Source organism: Panthera uncia, chromosome A2 (assembly GCF_023721935.1).
Source record: "Panthera uncia isolate 11264 chromosome A2, Puncia_PCG_1.0, whole genome shotgun sequence".
In the NCBI taxonomy this organism is placed as follows: domain Eukaryota; kingdom Metazoa; phylum Chordata; class Mammalia; order Carnivora; family Felidae; genus Panthera; species Panthera uncia.
In genome coordinates, this window is record NC_064816.1 from 28,212,022 (window position 1) to 28,227,021 (window position 15,000).

The window sequence follows — 15,000 nt, forward strand, 5'->3', positions numbered from 1 at the left end:
TATGAAGTGGGGTCTCAGAGAGGAGTCCAGATTTACAGTATTTGCCGTCATTTTCACATGGGGAATTCTATCTACCTTAAACAGGCCAGTCGGAATTAAACTCCAATTGTGTGATTTATTCGCCTTACTGTAGAAATATGTCTTCCTGATGTCTACTGAATTGTAGCATCTCAAAATGAGAAAAATACAGTGGCTTGTTAATGGTACACCAGGGAGGTAAAAGCAGGTTTTTTTAATGCACAAATGAGCCGTAAATTAAGTAATAATGTTCTTCCTTAACTATAGTTTTTAAAGGTGAAATTCTCCAACTTTGTAACGTTTTTATATAAGCTTAAATAATGAAATATCACCCACACGTTTGCTGTGTTTTCTTCAAGCCAGTCTCTCTCTTCCTTTGGTTTTGCTCAGTGAAAATTCCTTTCATGCAAAGAGGTTATGACAACAATCCCAGTATTATCTATAAATCAATGCCCATCTCCTTTATCTGTTGGGCCATAGACCTACCCCCAGATACGTAACAGTAAATCCAATAAAATTTGGATATTAACAACACTTAGATTTTAGTTGGCTTCTGAGTAGTTTCATTTATATTTCTTCATCTTATTTTCAGAGTAACCACAGAATGACCCTATAGACAAAGAACAGTCAGGAAACCACCGCTGGTGTGTTACTGTTAACTCGCTAAACTTTATTCGGAGCTCATGACTTTTCACATTCATTTTTATATTTTGTCTCACTTCCTAATCCAGAATCCCACAATGCATTTTTTTTGGTCGCCACTCCTTGGTCTTTGGTCTGTGACAGATTTTCAGGTTTTCCTGGGTTTTCATGACCTTGACACTTTCGAGGAGTATCGGCCAAGTATTTCATAGAATGTTCCTCAGTTTGGATTCGTTGGATATTTTTCTCACGACCAGACAGAGGTTATGGAATTTTAGAAAGAATCCCACAGAGGTGTTGCTCCCTTCTTATCACATCTGTCAAGACGCGCATGATAGTCCGTGGTATTCCAGGTGACCGTAACCTTCACCGCTCGGTTAAGGTGGGATTACCAGGCTTCTCCATGGGGAAGTTGTTAGTTTTCTCTTTTCCTTTCCTGTTCTTTGAAAGCTAGGCACTAAATCCAGCTGGTGCTGGGATTAAACTCCAAGTCTGGGAGGATCAACTGTACTTTTGAGTCTTGTGCTCTACAAATGGGAAGTACCAGGGCCTAGTAAACTTCTTAGCATTTCAAAGAGTTACTCCCCTAAACTATCAACTTCAAAGTCCTGCCCCTGGGGAGGCGAGGGCCCCTCCTCTCTCTCTGTATATCATAAAACGCCTTCATCCTCCTGCCTTAGCTCTTGGTTGGACTACACATTTGTTTCCTCCATTAGATAGTCAAGTTCTTGAGGGCTTGCTACATGTTTTTATAACACAATAGCAATGGCAAAATAGCAGCCACGATTTACTGGGTTTTTATCCACTGATTATCTCCTATAATCCTCAAAACTACCCTTTATTGTGGATACCACTAATATTTCCCATTGTGTGGATGAGAAAATTGAATCACCTTCCTCTTAAGTTGTCCTGGAGACCCCCAGGGCAACTGGCAGCTCCGTTTCCTGGCCCCCATTTCTTAGCACTGTGCCTGATACTGAGCAGATGTCAGTTCAATATTTAAATGTCTACAGTGATAGGTTGATGAAACAAGACTATTTTTCTGCCTTCGTTGACCTTCTTTGATTAGAGAACACTGTTAAGGCATAGAAAAAAGAAGAGAGCCTTAAAAATAATCATGCTTCAATAAAGGCGTTGAAAGCAAAGTTCTGTCACATTCCTTTCTTTAAAAAACTAATTGCATTTAGTGGGCTTGTTAAATTTGCACACGGATTCCATCATGCACATCACATACCTGCAGCTTATTTTATCTCATCCCCGTTCAGGCTAATTTAACATATAAGTGATGAAAGGAAGGAGTATTTATCTCTGAGGTTGATATCCTGACTCTTGAGTCAGGGAGACTTAGTAAGGTCAGCAGATAGAAGTATAAAATGAAAACCAAAATAGCACCATAGTGTCATTGGAAGACAGACAGAAGTATGCAACTCGTTAAAATCATCTTCTAATTCATAAAAAGTATGTATTAGCAATCCGCTGTAGGTAGGACCCTGTGCTAGGCATAGGAATAAAACAACACAAGACAGAGAAGGAACCTATTCCCAGAGAGTAATGAACTAATGGGGAAGACAGACACCAAGAAATAAACAACAAATTATATTAGTGATAGGATGTTCCAAGGAAAACAGGAGCCCACTGCCAGGATAATACACAACCCTGTACGTGCCTCGTGGAAGCCTCCCTGGCAGGGGTACCTTTACACTGACATCAAACCTTTAGCCAGGAATTTCAAATGCATCCACTGAATTCATTAAAAAGAAAATATTTTTCATCACAAGTTGAGTGGGATTCCACAGCCACTGTTTGATCCTCTTGCTGCAAATATGTTGGCAGTGTGTCTCCATTAAGGTGTGATTCCTCCAAGGGCAACTGGGTGGTTCAGCCGGTTGAGAGTCCAACTCTCGATTTCAGCTCAAGTCAAAAATCTCACGGTTGTGAGATTGAGTCCCACGTCGGGCTCTGCACTGAATGTGGAGCCTGCTTAGGATTCTCTCTCGTACTCTCTCTGTCCCTCCTCTGTTCATGCTCTCTTTGTCTCTCAAACATAAGTAAACATTTTTAAAAAATAACTCATTCCTACAAGACTCTTAACAGGTGAATGGCAGGTTTCTTTTGGCAGCCTAACTGCCCTGTGGTTTCTACCCCTGTGCTCTACCCTGCCCCTTTTAGGAAGGTATCCTCGTACATTAGTTTGTCATGTCAGAGTTGGTGAGCTGTTGAAAATGGATCTAACTGCCAACTGCTCATTCTAAGAAAGAGTCAGTAGGGGGAAACTGAAGCGCAAATGACTTTTCCTTCTTGTTTCTGAGGGGTAATGTCATCCCTGAGGGCGGAAGGCTTCTTGCTGATGGTTTTTGCCTCCAAAACTAGGTTTGAAGTTAACCACAGTCTTTATTTAGAGTCATGTTTTTTACTCAACAGCGTTTATCCCAAGTTCTGAAAAACAAAGCATTCACTCCTGTGAGATTGTACAGCTGCAAATGATTAATGATATAATTCTCAGTCCTTTATAAAGTGTCTCAACACTGAAGAGGTTTATCCAGTGTGGAATGGTAATGGTGCTTCAATGTGAGAATAGGTAATCAATACCTCCGAGCTTGGAAAAGTGTTCTGTTTCCTCCACTAATGACATAGGGGTTTTTGTAAGGCAAGGGTGTCTGGAGCATGAAGCACTCCAAAGAAAAATTAATTTAAAATCCGAAGTGGAAGATCAGTTTCAATTAAACTTGCACTTGAATGTGCATTGGGTGGAAGTGTGAAAGCAAGCATGTTGTTGGCTTAAATCTTCAGATTGTTACCAGTGAATAAATGGATCCCACTGGTACGAACCCTGATTATATTTTCATAGAGTGCTAAATTATATTTCACCCATGTCTGGAAGGTTTTGAGAACTAATATGAATGGCAAGTACTTTTAAGAGGTCGCAGAGTACTTTTCTTTATTAGTAGGATAATGATCAGGTGTCTCTATTTACAAATGATGGCTTGCATTCTTCTTCGGAGTCGTACATGTTTGGAGTTATTTTACTGTGCACGTTTTTCCCACCGAGTATAATTTTATTGTACTAGTGAGATCCTAAAAGGCATTGCACACACACACATATGTACGATATTACATTAGTTTCCATAATTTGAACATATAGGCTCATGAGACACATCAACAATCACTTTATTCGCCTATAAGAATATTTAAAGAATGGATCGGAAAATTGGAGCCATTCCTTATGTCCCCTTTCCCCTCCTTTTTTCCTTCAAATATAATGCTGCAAGATGAAAGTGAAGTTTGGCTAGAATATATGCAAATACACACTCTGTTCCTTTATGACTCATCATAGTCTTAGGGAATTTGACCAAGAGGTGAAACAATGGGAGTGAAAAGCCCTTGATGTGTCTTCCGTTAGTAGAAGTCCAACAGTAAAGACAATGGTGATGTTAACTTTTTCTAGAAAGCCTTATGACACTTGTAAATGATTTTGAAAAGTGCCCTGAGGTTGCTAAACCTTTGCCAAGCGGTGAGCATGTTCTTCCTGATAGTCTCTTTTATCTTACTGTTTGGGATGAGAATTCGGGAAAATGACCCAGGCATAGGAAGAAGCCAAGTTACTTGCCAGACAGCAAGAATAGGGATCATTTTTAGGGAGTCACCTCAATTGCTTTTGCAGCCATGAAGCTTCCATGACCACGAGTGAAAAGATTTTCTTTGTCTCTTTTTTCATGGTACCATTGTTTATATTAGCTGTAAGCTGTATAGACATAGGGAGATGGGGACATTCGTGGCCCATGGTGGATGGCAGTGGGTTGGGGACAAATGTGTAGGCTTTTATTCAGTAGTAGAGAGACTTATGGTGTCTCTGTTCCTCCATCACACAAAGCTAGGTATAGAATGAGGTGTGAAAATACTGGTTCATGGGTGGATTGGTCTCTTAAAATCACTTTGGCTGTTTGTCCTCTTCTATCTGATACGTGAAGAAATTTGAAGCTATAAAACCTAGGTTGGAATCCATGTATGTATGTATGTATGTATGTATACACATTATACTTTACTGATTGGGAAACCTAAAAATTATAAGATTTAGACTTATTTTATATCTGATTCTCAAGAACAGATGTATCTTCATCTTTCTAGCAAAAGACGTGTCCATTCAACAGGCCACTCCTGCTTTATCGTGTCTAGAAGGGTAAAGGCCGGGAACAGAACAGTCTCAGATACTGGTTTAATTGTTTGATATCGATTTAATAGATATCACCCCCCCCCCCAGATCATTTCATGTCCAAGTATAGCAGAGAGGCAGGTGCAGTATGTTTTCTCTGCCTGTGCCTGATTGATACCCAGTAGGATTCGGCATTATAGTTGCATTCCATTTTATTCCTGCTGCGTGTATCCCCAAGAAGCCTGTCTTTATATGAGTGCTGCATTCAGTCTGAAGGCACCTTTATACACCCGTCTCCTAGGCCAGAGAGGGATTCGGAAGGAGAGGGAGTACCTGACTATGCAAGTTGACATCAGGCCAAACCAAAAAATCTTTCACAATTAACCTAAAAACCCTGCCTTATTGCCTCTTTGTAGTGACTCCCATCCCATGTTACACTGCTTTTGATTTTTGATTTTTCCCTTTTCCAGTTCACAAACTCCTGGGAGCTAAGAAGAAAGTTGTTTGTTACACTGTTGGTGATAGCAAAATATGCTAAAATGATTAAGGTGTTTTCTTGTGAATCAATGCTTTGCTTATTTTGGGAAACTTATTTAAATTTTCTTAAAAATGTGAACGACTCTGACAGCCCGTCTGCTCAACTTCCTTAATCTGATTACAAAGTTAGCAAATGTTTGATTACAAATCAAACAAAACAAAACTGTATTAAGGGACATATCCTTTCTTAAATCTTCTCACCCCATCAAGCAAGTGGCTTGGATCCATAGTTTCCACTGGACTGACATCTTTGGAGTGGGCACATGGGGGAAAATGTACCTTCAGAGACATCATGCTTAGCTTCCTACTTCCTGTTCATTCCACCCTTGATCCTTGAACCATGAGGATTGAAGTATTGTTTTCTTTTAACAGGTGCCTATGGTCCTGAGCACTGGGTCACATCCAGCGTTAGCTGCAGGGGCCGTCATCAGTCTCCCATAGACATTTTAGACCAGCATGCACAGGTTGGCGAAGAGTACCAGGAGCTGCAACTTGATGGCTTTGACAATGAGTCTTCAAACAAAACCTGGATGAAAAACACAGGGAAAACAGGTAGAGTCTGTCTTTTTTTTACTAGTCCACAAAATACTGTGAAATGTTTTTGGATGTCTCTAGTATTTACCTTACCTATGACTTGCTCCTTAGGTAGTGCATGTTGCTATAGGGGACACAGAGCTGAATGAGAGCTTTGGGATCAGCTCTTGGTGTGAGAACCAGCCACTTGCTCTACTAGCTGTGTGATTTTGGGCAAATTACTTAACCACTCTCTGTGCCTCAGATTTTAGAAGTATAGTAAAGGTACGTAATAAAATACTGTCAACCTCATAAAGTCATAAGGATTAAGTGAATCAACATTTGTAAAGTGTGTAGAATGGACTTTCAGAAATCTGCTCTATCCGTGATGATGGCCACTAGCCACATGTGGCTTTTTAAATTTAACTATTAATTAATTAAAAGCAAATAAGATTAAAGTTCACTCCCTCTGTTGTAATAGCCACATATCTTTTTTTTTTTCCCCTGAGTTCATTAGGTTGTCCGTGTTCAGTGTTTGAAAGTAGAGGATACATATTCAGATCTTTGTGGGGTTTTTTGTGGGGAGAATTTTATTTATTTTTGACTTTTATTGTATTTATTGTTTATTTTTTGACTTATTTTTTATTTTATTATTGATTTTTTTACTTTTATTTTTCCAGCTTTATTGAGAAGTAATTGACTTATTACATTATATAAGTTTAATATATACAATGTGATGATTTGATACATGCATATATTGCCAAGTAATTACTGTAATTAGGTTCATTAATATTCCTATCACCTCACATTGTCCCTTCTTTTCCTTCCCTCCCTCCCTCCTTCCTTCCTTTCTCCTACCCTTGTTCCCTCCCTCCCTTCCTTCCTTTTTTCTTTCCTACTCTCCTTCCCTCCTTCTCTCTTTCCTCCTTTCCTTCTTTCCTCCTTTCCTTCTTTCCTTTCTTCTTTCCTTCCTTCCTTCCTTCCTTCCTTCCTTCCTTCCTTCCTTCTAGTGAGAATATTTAAGACATACTTTCTTAGAAACTGTGAAATACACAATATAGTACTGTTGACCTTAGTCACCATGATATACATCCCCAGGACTTACTTCTCTTAAAGTGGAAGTTTATACCCTTTGACCACATCTTCCCATTTACCACATCTTCAGCCCCTGGCAACCACCATTCTACTGTTTCTCTAAGTTCAGCTTTTTTAGATTCCATATATAAGTGAGAACATACAGTATTTGTCTTCCTCTGACTTACTTGACTGAGTATAGTGCCCTTGAGGTCCATCCATATTCTCATAAAAGGCAGGATTTCATTCTTTTTTATGGATAGTATTCCATTGTGTGTGCACACGCGTGTGTGTGTGTGTGTGTGTGTGTGTGTGTAACATTCTATTTAATCATTCATGTATTGATGGACACTTAGGTTGTTTCCATGTTTTGGCTATTGTAAATAATGCTGCAATGAACATGGGGGTACATATATATTTTCAAGATAATGATTTCATTTCCTTTAGATACATACCCAGAAGTAGAATTGCTAGATCATTGGGTAGTTGTATTTTTAGTATTTTGAGGAACTGCCGTATTCTTTTCTATAGCAGCTGCACCAATTTACATTCCCATCAAGAGTGCACAAGGGGTCCCTTTTCTGTGCATCCTCATCAATACTTTTTATCTCTTGTCGTCTTGATAATAGGCATTCTAACAAGTGTGAGGTGACATCTAATTGTAGTTTTGATTTGCATTTCCCTGATAATAAGTGATGTTCAGCCCTTTCCATATACCTCTTGGCCCTTTGTGTATCTTTGGAAAAATGCTTATGGTCTTTTGCCAAGTTTTAACCAGGGCTATTTAGTTGTTTGGTTTTTTGGATTATTTTCAGTGGGTTTTGGTTATTGTTTTTTGTTATTGTAGTTGTTGTTTGCTATTAATGAGTTACATGAGTTCATTATGTATCTTGGGTATGGAAATCTTTATCACATGTGTAGTTTGCGGATTTTTTTTCATATTCATTGGATTGCCTTTTCATTTTTTTAATTATTTCTTTTGCGTGGAGAAGGAAGCTTTTTAGTTCAATGTGATGTCACTTCTTTATTTTTGCTTTTGTGGTTTGTGCTTTTGGTGTCATGTCCAGAAAATCATCCCTTAGATCGCTAAGACCAATGTCTGGGAGCTTTCTCCTCATATTTTCTTCCCGAAATTTTATGGTTTCAGGTCTTAGATTTATGTCTTTATTTCATTTCAGGTTACTTTTTGTGAGTGATGTAAGGTAGGAGCCCACCTTCATTCTTTTGCATATGAACCTTTAGTTTCCCCAGCACCATTTATTGAAGAGATCCATTCCCTTTGAGTGTTCTTGGCTCTCATGTCAAATATTAGTTGATCGTATATTGTATATGTGTGGACTTATTTCTGGGTTCTAGATTCTGGTCATTGGTCTATGTGTCTGTCTGTATGCCTGTTTCATACTGTTTTGATTACTATAGCTTTGTAGCATAGTTTGAATTTGAAGATCATGGGTAGTATTGTGCTAGCCACATTTCAAGTACTTAGTAGCCACATATGGGCAGCAGTTACCATGCTGAGGCAACACAGATAGAGTGTGTGCTATCACTGCAGAAAGTTCTCTTGGGCAGCTCTGTGCCGAATGCACAAATGGAAATAAAGTTCTTACCTTCCTTGGGTTTTTGCTGTGTTAATATTTCCTATTGTATTAGAGCACAGAGGAACACTTTCTCATTCTTTTGTATATCAGGTCAGCAACTCTAGTCTCTTGCTTCATTTTAACACAATCACCCTCACTTGTCATTTGAAATTTATGAATATGAAACATTCTATTTTCACCATTGCTAATGCAAGGAGCTATCTCCCTCTTAATCACCATTGTGCCATTATCGGTTTTAGATTGTCCATGGAATTAGAGAACGCTTTGCTGTGCCCCACTGCCTGATCTGAAAAATAAACACAGGGCTATTATATTACATCTCTACCTCATGCTACCTGGGATTCTACTGGTACTAAATATATTTTTCATATCTTATTTTTGAACTCTTATAACTTTCAACGATTAAAACAAACGCTCTCTCTCTCTCTTTCTTCCTTCTTTTTGAAATGATCCCTTTGTAACCAAGGATATCACTGCAAACCACTCTTAGTAATCCCTTTCAAGAGCCTTGGCTGGCCAGAGCCCTAGTGCTAAGCTAAAATGACTTCACTGTCAGCCCTTTTTGACCCACGATAAGAATGAAACCAGAGTTGTCTTTTCTTTTAACCTAAGTGGCTGTATGTACAACTTTGGGAGGATTCATTTTCTTTCTCCAAATCAGCATTTGTCTGAGATTATTCATGGCTGATGGTTTGGGGTTGGCCTCATTTGTTCGTAAATTGCTTCTCACTTGTCAGCACAGTGATTCCTGGCTTTGGGCTCTTTTTCATAATGTTCTCATAATCGGTGGTCCTTCTTGCCTTAGAGTAGGTAGGCTACCCTCTCCTGCACCTGAGTCATCCATTTGCATAGCTGCGCAGGAAACATGTGGGACTGGTAATGTTATCTGTACACATGCTTTTTCACCCCCATTTCTCTCCTCCAATGTAGACAATATATCTTTTTTGTTACAATTCAGAATTTCTCTATCAGTGGTCCTGCTTTGTATTTCAAGTGTGAGTAACGTTTGGAGAACCGCGATGGGAATATTAACTCTTCCGACCATCCGAGTGTGGTGGACGGGAGCGTTGCCATACTAGCTGTTATCAGCTGTTGGCGTGGAGTGCCACCTCGGCGCCACATTCCGGACACCTGCCAAAGGCAATTCGCTGGGCTCTCTGATACGGTTTTCTACTTGACTCGCAACGTTTGACAGCCTTCTTCAAAGATAACACGTTTCAGTGACAGCTTTCAGCTTCGTATCACCAATGACAGGTTTTAGATGAGTGTGGGGTTCACTCAATGCACGTTGATTCATGACCTTGGTCTTCCAGAAGCTGATTATCAATCTCTGTCACTGTGCTGACTTCCTAGAGTCATCAACAACTTGTTGTAGATCCATGAGTGCGCGCGCCTGAATTTAGAGCGCAGCCATCCAAATACGAGCACATCTGTCTCAGAGAGTCTAGAAGGAGCATGCCTTTCTGAGAAGCAGAAATAAATCCCCATTACTTCTCACACTGTACTTACTACTGTAAAATTCATGACATCATCCTCGATTGGCCATATTTCAAATAATCTTAAGATGATTCCATAGGGCTGGTTTTTAAAAAGTGACAACCACGTCTAGGCAATGTTAAACAAGAACATGGAATTGTTTCTCTGTTCTCTTAAGTTTCGGTTTATGGTGGTTTAGGAACAGGGGTGCAGAAATCTTCTTGTGTTACTGATTTTCTTTTTTCTTTGTCTTCTTTTTTTTGTTTGTTTTTGATAAGCACAAACCTAGAAACTTCTTTCATTCTGTAGTTGTTAAAACGCCAGATGAGTTATAAATTTTACAGTATTTTGGAGAAATGAAGATCAGTTGCTTTATCTCCCATGCATGAATCTTATAAATTCAACTGAAAAACAGTATACGTACTGTGCAGGGTGCCGTGCGTCTAAATTAAGGGCAAGTATTGACGTATCCACTGTGAATAGTACTGATAGGTACCCCAGATAACATCAGTTTTCGAAAACACACATATCATCAGCCCTAACTAAAGAGGAAGTGGACCTACAGCTAGTGGTATTCCAGCAAAGGGATCTGGACCCCAAAAAGGAAGAGAATCCAGAGTGTGAGAAGAAAGTGGTCAGCAGAGTATAAGTACAAAGTACCAGAAACATCTGAAGATTTAATCCTTCTGCTGGTACCAAAACTCCAGGAAAGAAAGCATACATATAAAACATGCCATAGGAAAGTCTCCCAAATTCACTTCTGGTTCCAGAAGAGCTCACGGGAAGAAGAGAAAGGCCTTCCCCTGTTTGGTGACCTGAAACCTGCAGAGCCCAAGACCCCAGGTAAAAGGCCCAGGGAAGAAGCTGAGAATCAAAGAAAAAGTAGAGAAACAATGACATTCTTCATTGGGGAAAAAGGACTCTCAAAAATGAGAGGCCAAGATCTTCACTACTCCTAGTAAATCTGTAAGAAAAGCTCCCCATACCCCCAAACCATGGCCTAGAAAACCTAAAATTCCCTAGTAAACCTAAAATTAGAGAGTCAACCAGAAGGAAACATCTAAACTCCCTAAGGAGCTTTCTTTAAAAATGCCCAGGTCCTGACCCCTGTTGCAACCTTCTCCAAAAGTGAGCCCTGGACTTAAATATTTTTTAAAAGCCTCAACAAGTTTTATGGATGTATGTTCATGGGTGTAATAACTTGTAGTTTGAAGTAAATCATTTGTTCTTCTATGTACTTGCTAATGTAATGGGGAAAATGGGACGCTTCTCTACAGTTGTTTTTTATTATTAAACTGCAACATTTGCTTCTGAGTGAATTACTGGCATTCCAAAAAAATTGTTAAAAATAAAAAACAGGGGCACCAGGGTGGCTCAGTCGGTTAAGCCTCCAACTTCGGCTCAGGTCATGATCTCACAGTTCGTGGGTTCGAGCCCTGTGTCAGACTCTGTGCTGACAGCTCAGAGTGTGGAGCCTGCTTCGGATTCTGTGCCCCTCTCTCTCTCTCTCTCTCTCTCTCTCTCTCTCTCTGCCCTTTCCCTGCTTGTGCCCTGTCTCTCTTTCTTTCTCAAAAATAAATAAACATTTAAAATTTTTTTTTAAATAATAAAAATTACAAAATAAAAAACAAAAATATGGATGTCATTTTACTACAGTTTTGCAAGCTGTTACCATTTTGGGGAACTGGACAAAGGGGACACAGGACCACTGTATTATTTCTTACAACTGTACGTGAATCTATAATCATCAGAAAAATTATAAGCTTCATGAAAGAAAAGCCCCCCCATAAGCCACATGGTATTTCTTTGTTTTACTTGTTCATTTTATACATACCTTGAATACCTAGATGAAGAAAAAAATGTCTTTTTCCTTCATCATTAATTTTTAACCAACACATGTTTTTTTTTTTATTCCCCAGAAGTCTTTTTTTGAATTTAGTTCTTCCACAAAATAAATTCAGGAGAGAGAATTTATTTTTTTGTGATGGAAATTTACAGGTCACTTACCTGTAAAATAGACTGTCTTTTGGATATTAAAATATGAATATAGAAAGTTAATATTTAAAGCAGCCTATTATGTACAGACAGTAACTTTCCCATAAAACAGTTTTAATGTTCTTATGAGTCTTAGCCCCCTGAGAGGGCTATATATCCAATCCAGCATAATCAATAAAGCAAGTTGGTTGTATGTAGCCCACTTCTCAAAAGTTGTCTAAAATACCTTTGCAAGACAGATAGCATCTCTCTTTTTCTTCCTGAGGAGCCATAACTGTCTATTGTGCCAGTTCTCATTTGATTTCATCTAAAGTTATTTCCCTTTCTTTCATTTTTGTAGAATGAATAGATAATGCATTCATCAAGAACATTTCAAGATAATCTTGCTGTTCCTAGTGTTAGCTTCAAGCTAAATGATCAGAATTTAAGAGTTAGACGGTGCTTCTGATGTATGTTAATAAGCCACGTTCTCCTATGAATTTGAACTATTGGAATGGCTTTTTGGTGTTTCTCTACTTTTTCTTTCCTCCCACACCAAGGACAGATAGGAAAAGCATTTATCACCATGCTTTTACTTCCATTTTCCCACTGTATATGTGTTCACTGTGTAGTTTTTTTTTTTGCCCACATTCTTTCTTATTTGTCTGGATATGCCACAGTGCCTGGCCTAGGTGGATTCAAGAAAAGCTTGTTAAGTTAAGCAAAGTAGATAGATTACAATAGCCAAAGTATGGAAGCCGCCCAAACGTCCATCGAAAGATGATTGCATAAAAAAGAGGTGTTTTGTGTGTGTGTGTGTGTGTGTGTGTGTGTGCACAACAGAATATTACTCAGCCATAAAAAAGAATGCAGTCTTGTCATTTGCAACAACACAGATAGAGCTAGTGAGTATAATGCTGAGTGAAATAAGTCAGAGAAAGACCAATCCATGTGATCTCACTCATGTGGAATCTTAGAAACAAAACAGGTGAACAAAGAAACAAAGGGACAAAACAAAAAAATGGACTCTTAACTATAGAGAACACACTGATGGTTACCATAGAAGAGGTGGGTGAGAGGTATGGGTGAAATAGGTGATGGGGATTAAAAGCACACGAATCCTGGTGAATAGTAAGTAATGTATGGAAGTGTCGAATCACTATATTGTACACCTGAAACTAATACAACTGTGCGTTAACTAACCGGAATTAAAATAAAGACTTAATAAATTAAAAAAAATAAAATTTTTCCTATTTTAGAGGTCCAAATTCTTGGGTTCTTGCATCCTGTTACTATTCCGTCTTGCCTGAACTCTGGAATTCAAGTCAGAGCGATTTCACTGGGTCTGTCTTTGGTACACTACAAGTTCTGTGTCACATCCGCTCTGCTCCATTTCTTTTCTCTGAATCCCACAGTCCCAGCCCCTGTGCCATGGTGGTAGAAACTAGTTTTGGGAAAGACAGAAGCCAATTACACACCAATTACCTGGTAGGAAGACCAGTGTTGTTTTACACAGATAGACTTGAGTAAATTTTGAATTTTGAGGGTCATTTTTGAAGCCCGCCTTTATTTTGTAGGGCACAGGACTCTGTGCTACATTGACATCTGTCATATCTTGTACGAGTAAATGGTCAACTGATCTACTTTGTTCATCTAGCTCAGTTTAGCAGTGAGTTAACTGAGACCCAGGATAATCTCATGACTTGACAGCTCTTGGATGTCTGAGACTGTACCGACCTAACATGTCCCGTCTGTCTTTAGCAGATGAGTGCAGTAACCTCCCAACTTTTGTTCCTACCAACTAGTGTTGCTTCCTTCCCAGGCCTTCTTCCTTTGTAGCCAGAATAGTTTTATTTCCCAAATCTGATAGTGTCTGTCTTTCTGTCTCCCCCTCTTTCTTTCTTGGTCTCTCTCTCAGCATATCAAGGAGTTTCCATTTCTCCTGAGGGTAAAGGCAGACTGCTCACTGCCCCTGACTCATTCCCTAGCCTCTGTGTCACACCCTGCTCTCTGGACACCAACCACCCTGGCTTCCTCTTACTTACTCCCATTACCACAGGGCCTTTGCATGTGCTTCTTTTCCCTTGATGTGTTCTCCTCTCGTCAGCACTTCCTAAGGTTGCTCCTTTAAGTCTGTGCTCAGGTCATTTCATCAGTCTTTGAAGATACCCACTCCCCTTCTCCTCTCTGGGGTTGGCTTCTCATCTGTTACCACTTGTCCCACTTGCTAGGTAGCTTCTGCTGTTATTTCAGTTGCCAGGACCTGCCTTTCCACCAAACGTACCGTCCATGGAGGCAAGAGCTAGGTCTGATTTACTTACCTTTTCTTCCCTGATAATAACTTGATAAATATTTGAAGAAATAAATGCTAGTGCCTACAGAGAAGTTAGAACTCTAAAACTAGAGGTCATGTTTCTTCACTTGCAGACCAGAACATTTCCCTTTTTTGTTTGTTAGTTTTAAAGTTTATTTATTTAGTTTGAGAGAGCGCATGAGCAGGGGAGGGGCCGAGACAGAGGCAGAGCAAGAATCCCAAGGAGGGTCCTCACCGTCAGGAGCCCAGTGCGGGGCTCGAACCCACGAACCGTGAGATCATGACCTGAGCCGAAACCAACAGCCTGCCACTTAACCTACTGAGATATCCAGGTGCCCCAGAACATTTCCCTTTTACCAAGGGCCAAAGCATCCCCTAATGGACACCTGTATTGTGGGCGGTCTGGGGGGTCCCACCATTAAGATCCAATCCTGGAAGTCTTTTCTCATTTTATGGTGTTAAACAATTGCTTAGAGGTAGTGGAGGTAAGATAGCAAACAGCTAGCTTCCCTCCCATCCATTTTTATTTATTTAACTTTTGGTGCCTACTGCTGTTTACTCAGATTTTGGTGCGAACATTTGCTTTAGCCCAGCATTATATAGACATGTTGAGCTCTATTTATACACAGTGCGTGGATGTCCTGCAAACAGTGCTGTGAATGCCAGGTACTCGGTTATTCCTTCAAGCTCGGGAGAAAATGAAT

At 39.6% G+C, this 15,000-nt stretch overlaps 1 protein-coding gene across 3 annotated transcripts in view; it reads left to right on the forward strand.

Moving 5' to 3' along the window:
* The window catches only part of PTPRG (protein tyrosine phosphatase receptor type G), a 709,519-nt gene that overhangs the window by 404,145 nt on the left and 290,374 nt on the right, over positions 1 to 15,000 (forward strand). For all 3 annotated transcript variants that reach the window (XM_049642644.1, XM_049642643.1, XM_049642642.1), the window contains exon 3: positions 5,720 to 5,899. In XM_049642644.1, the coding sequence (XP_049498601.1) occupies positions 5,720 to 5,899 (180 nt within the window). The remainder of the gene's footprint in view (positions 1 to 5,719; positions 5,900 to 15,000) is intronic.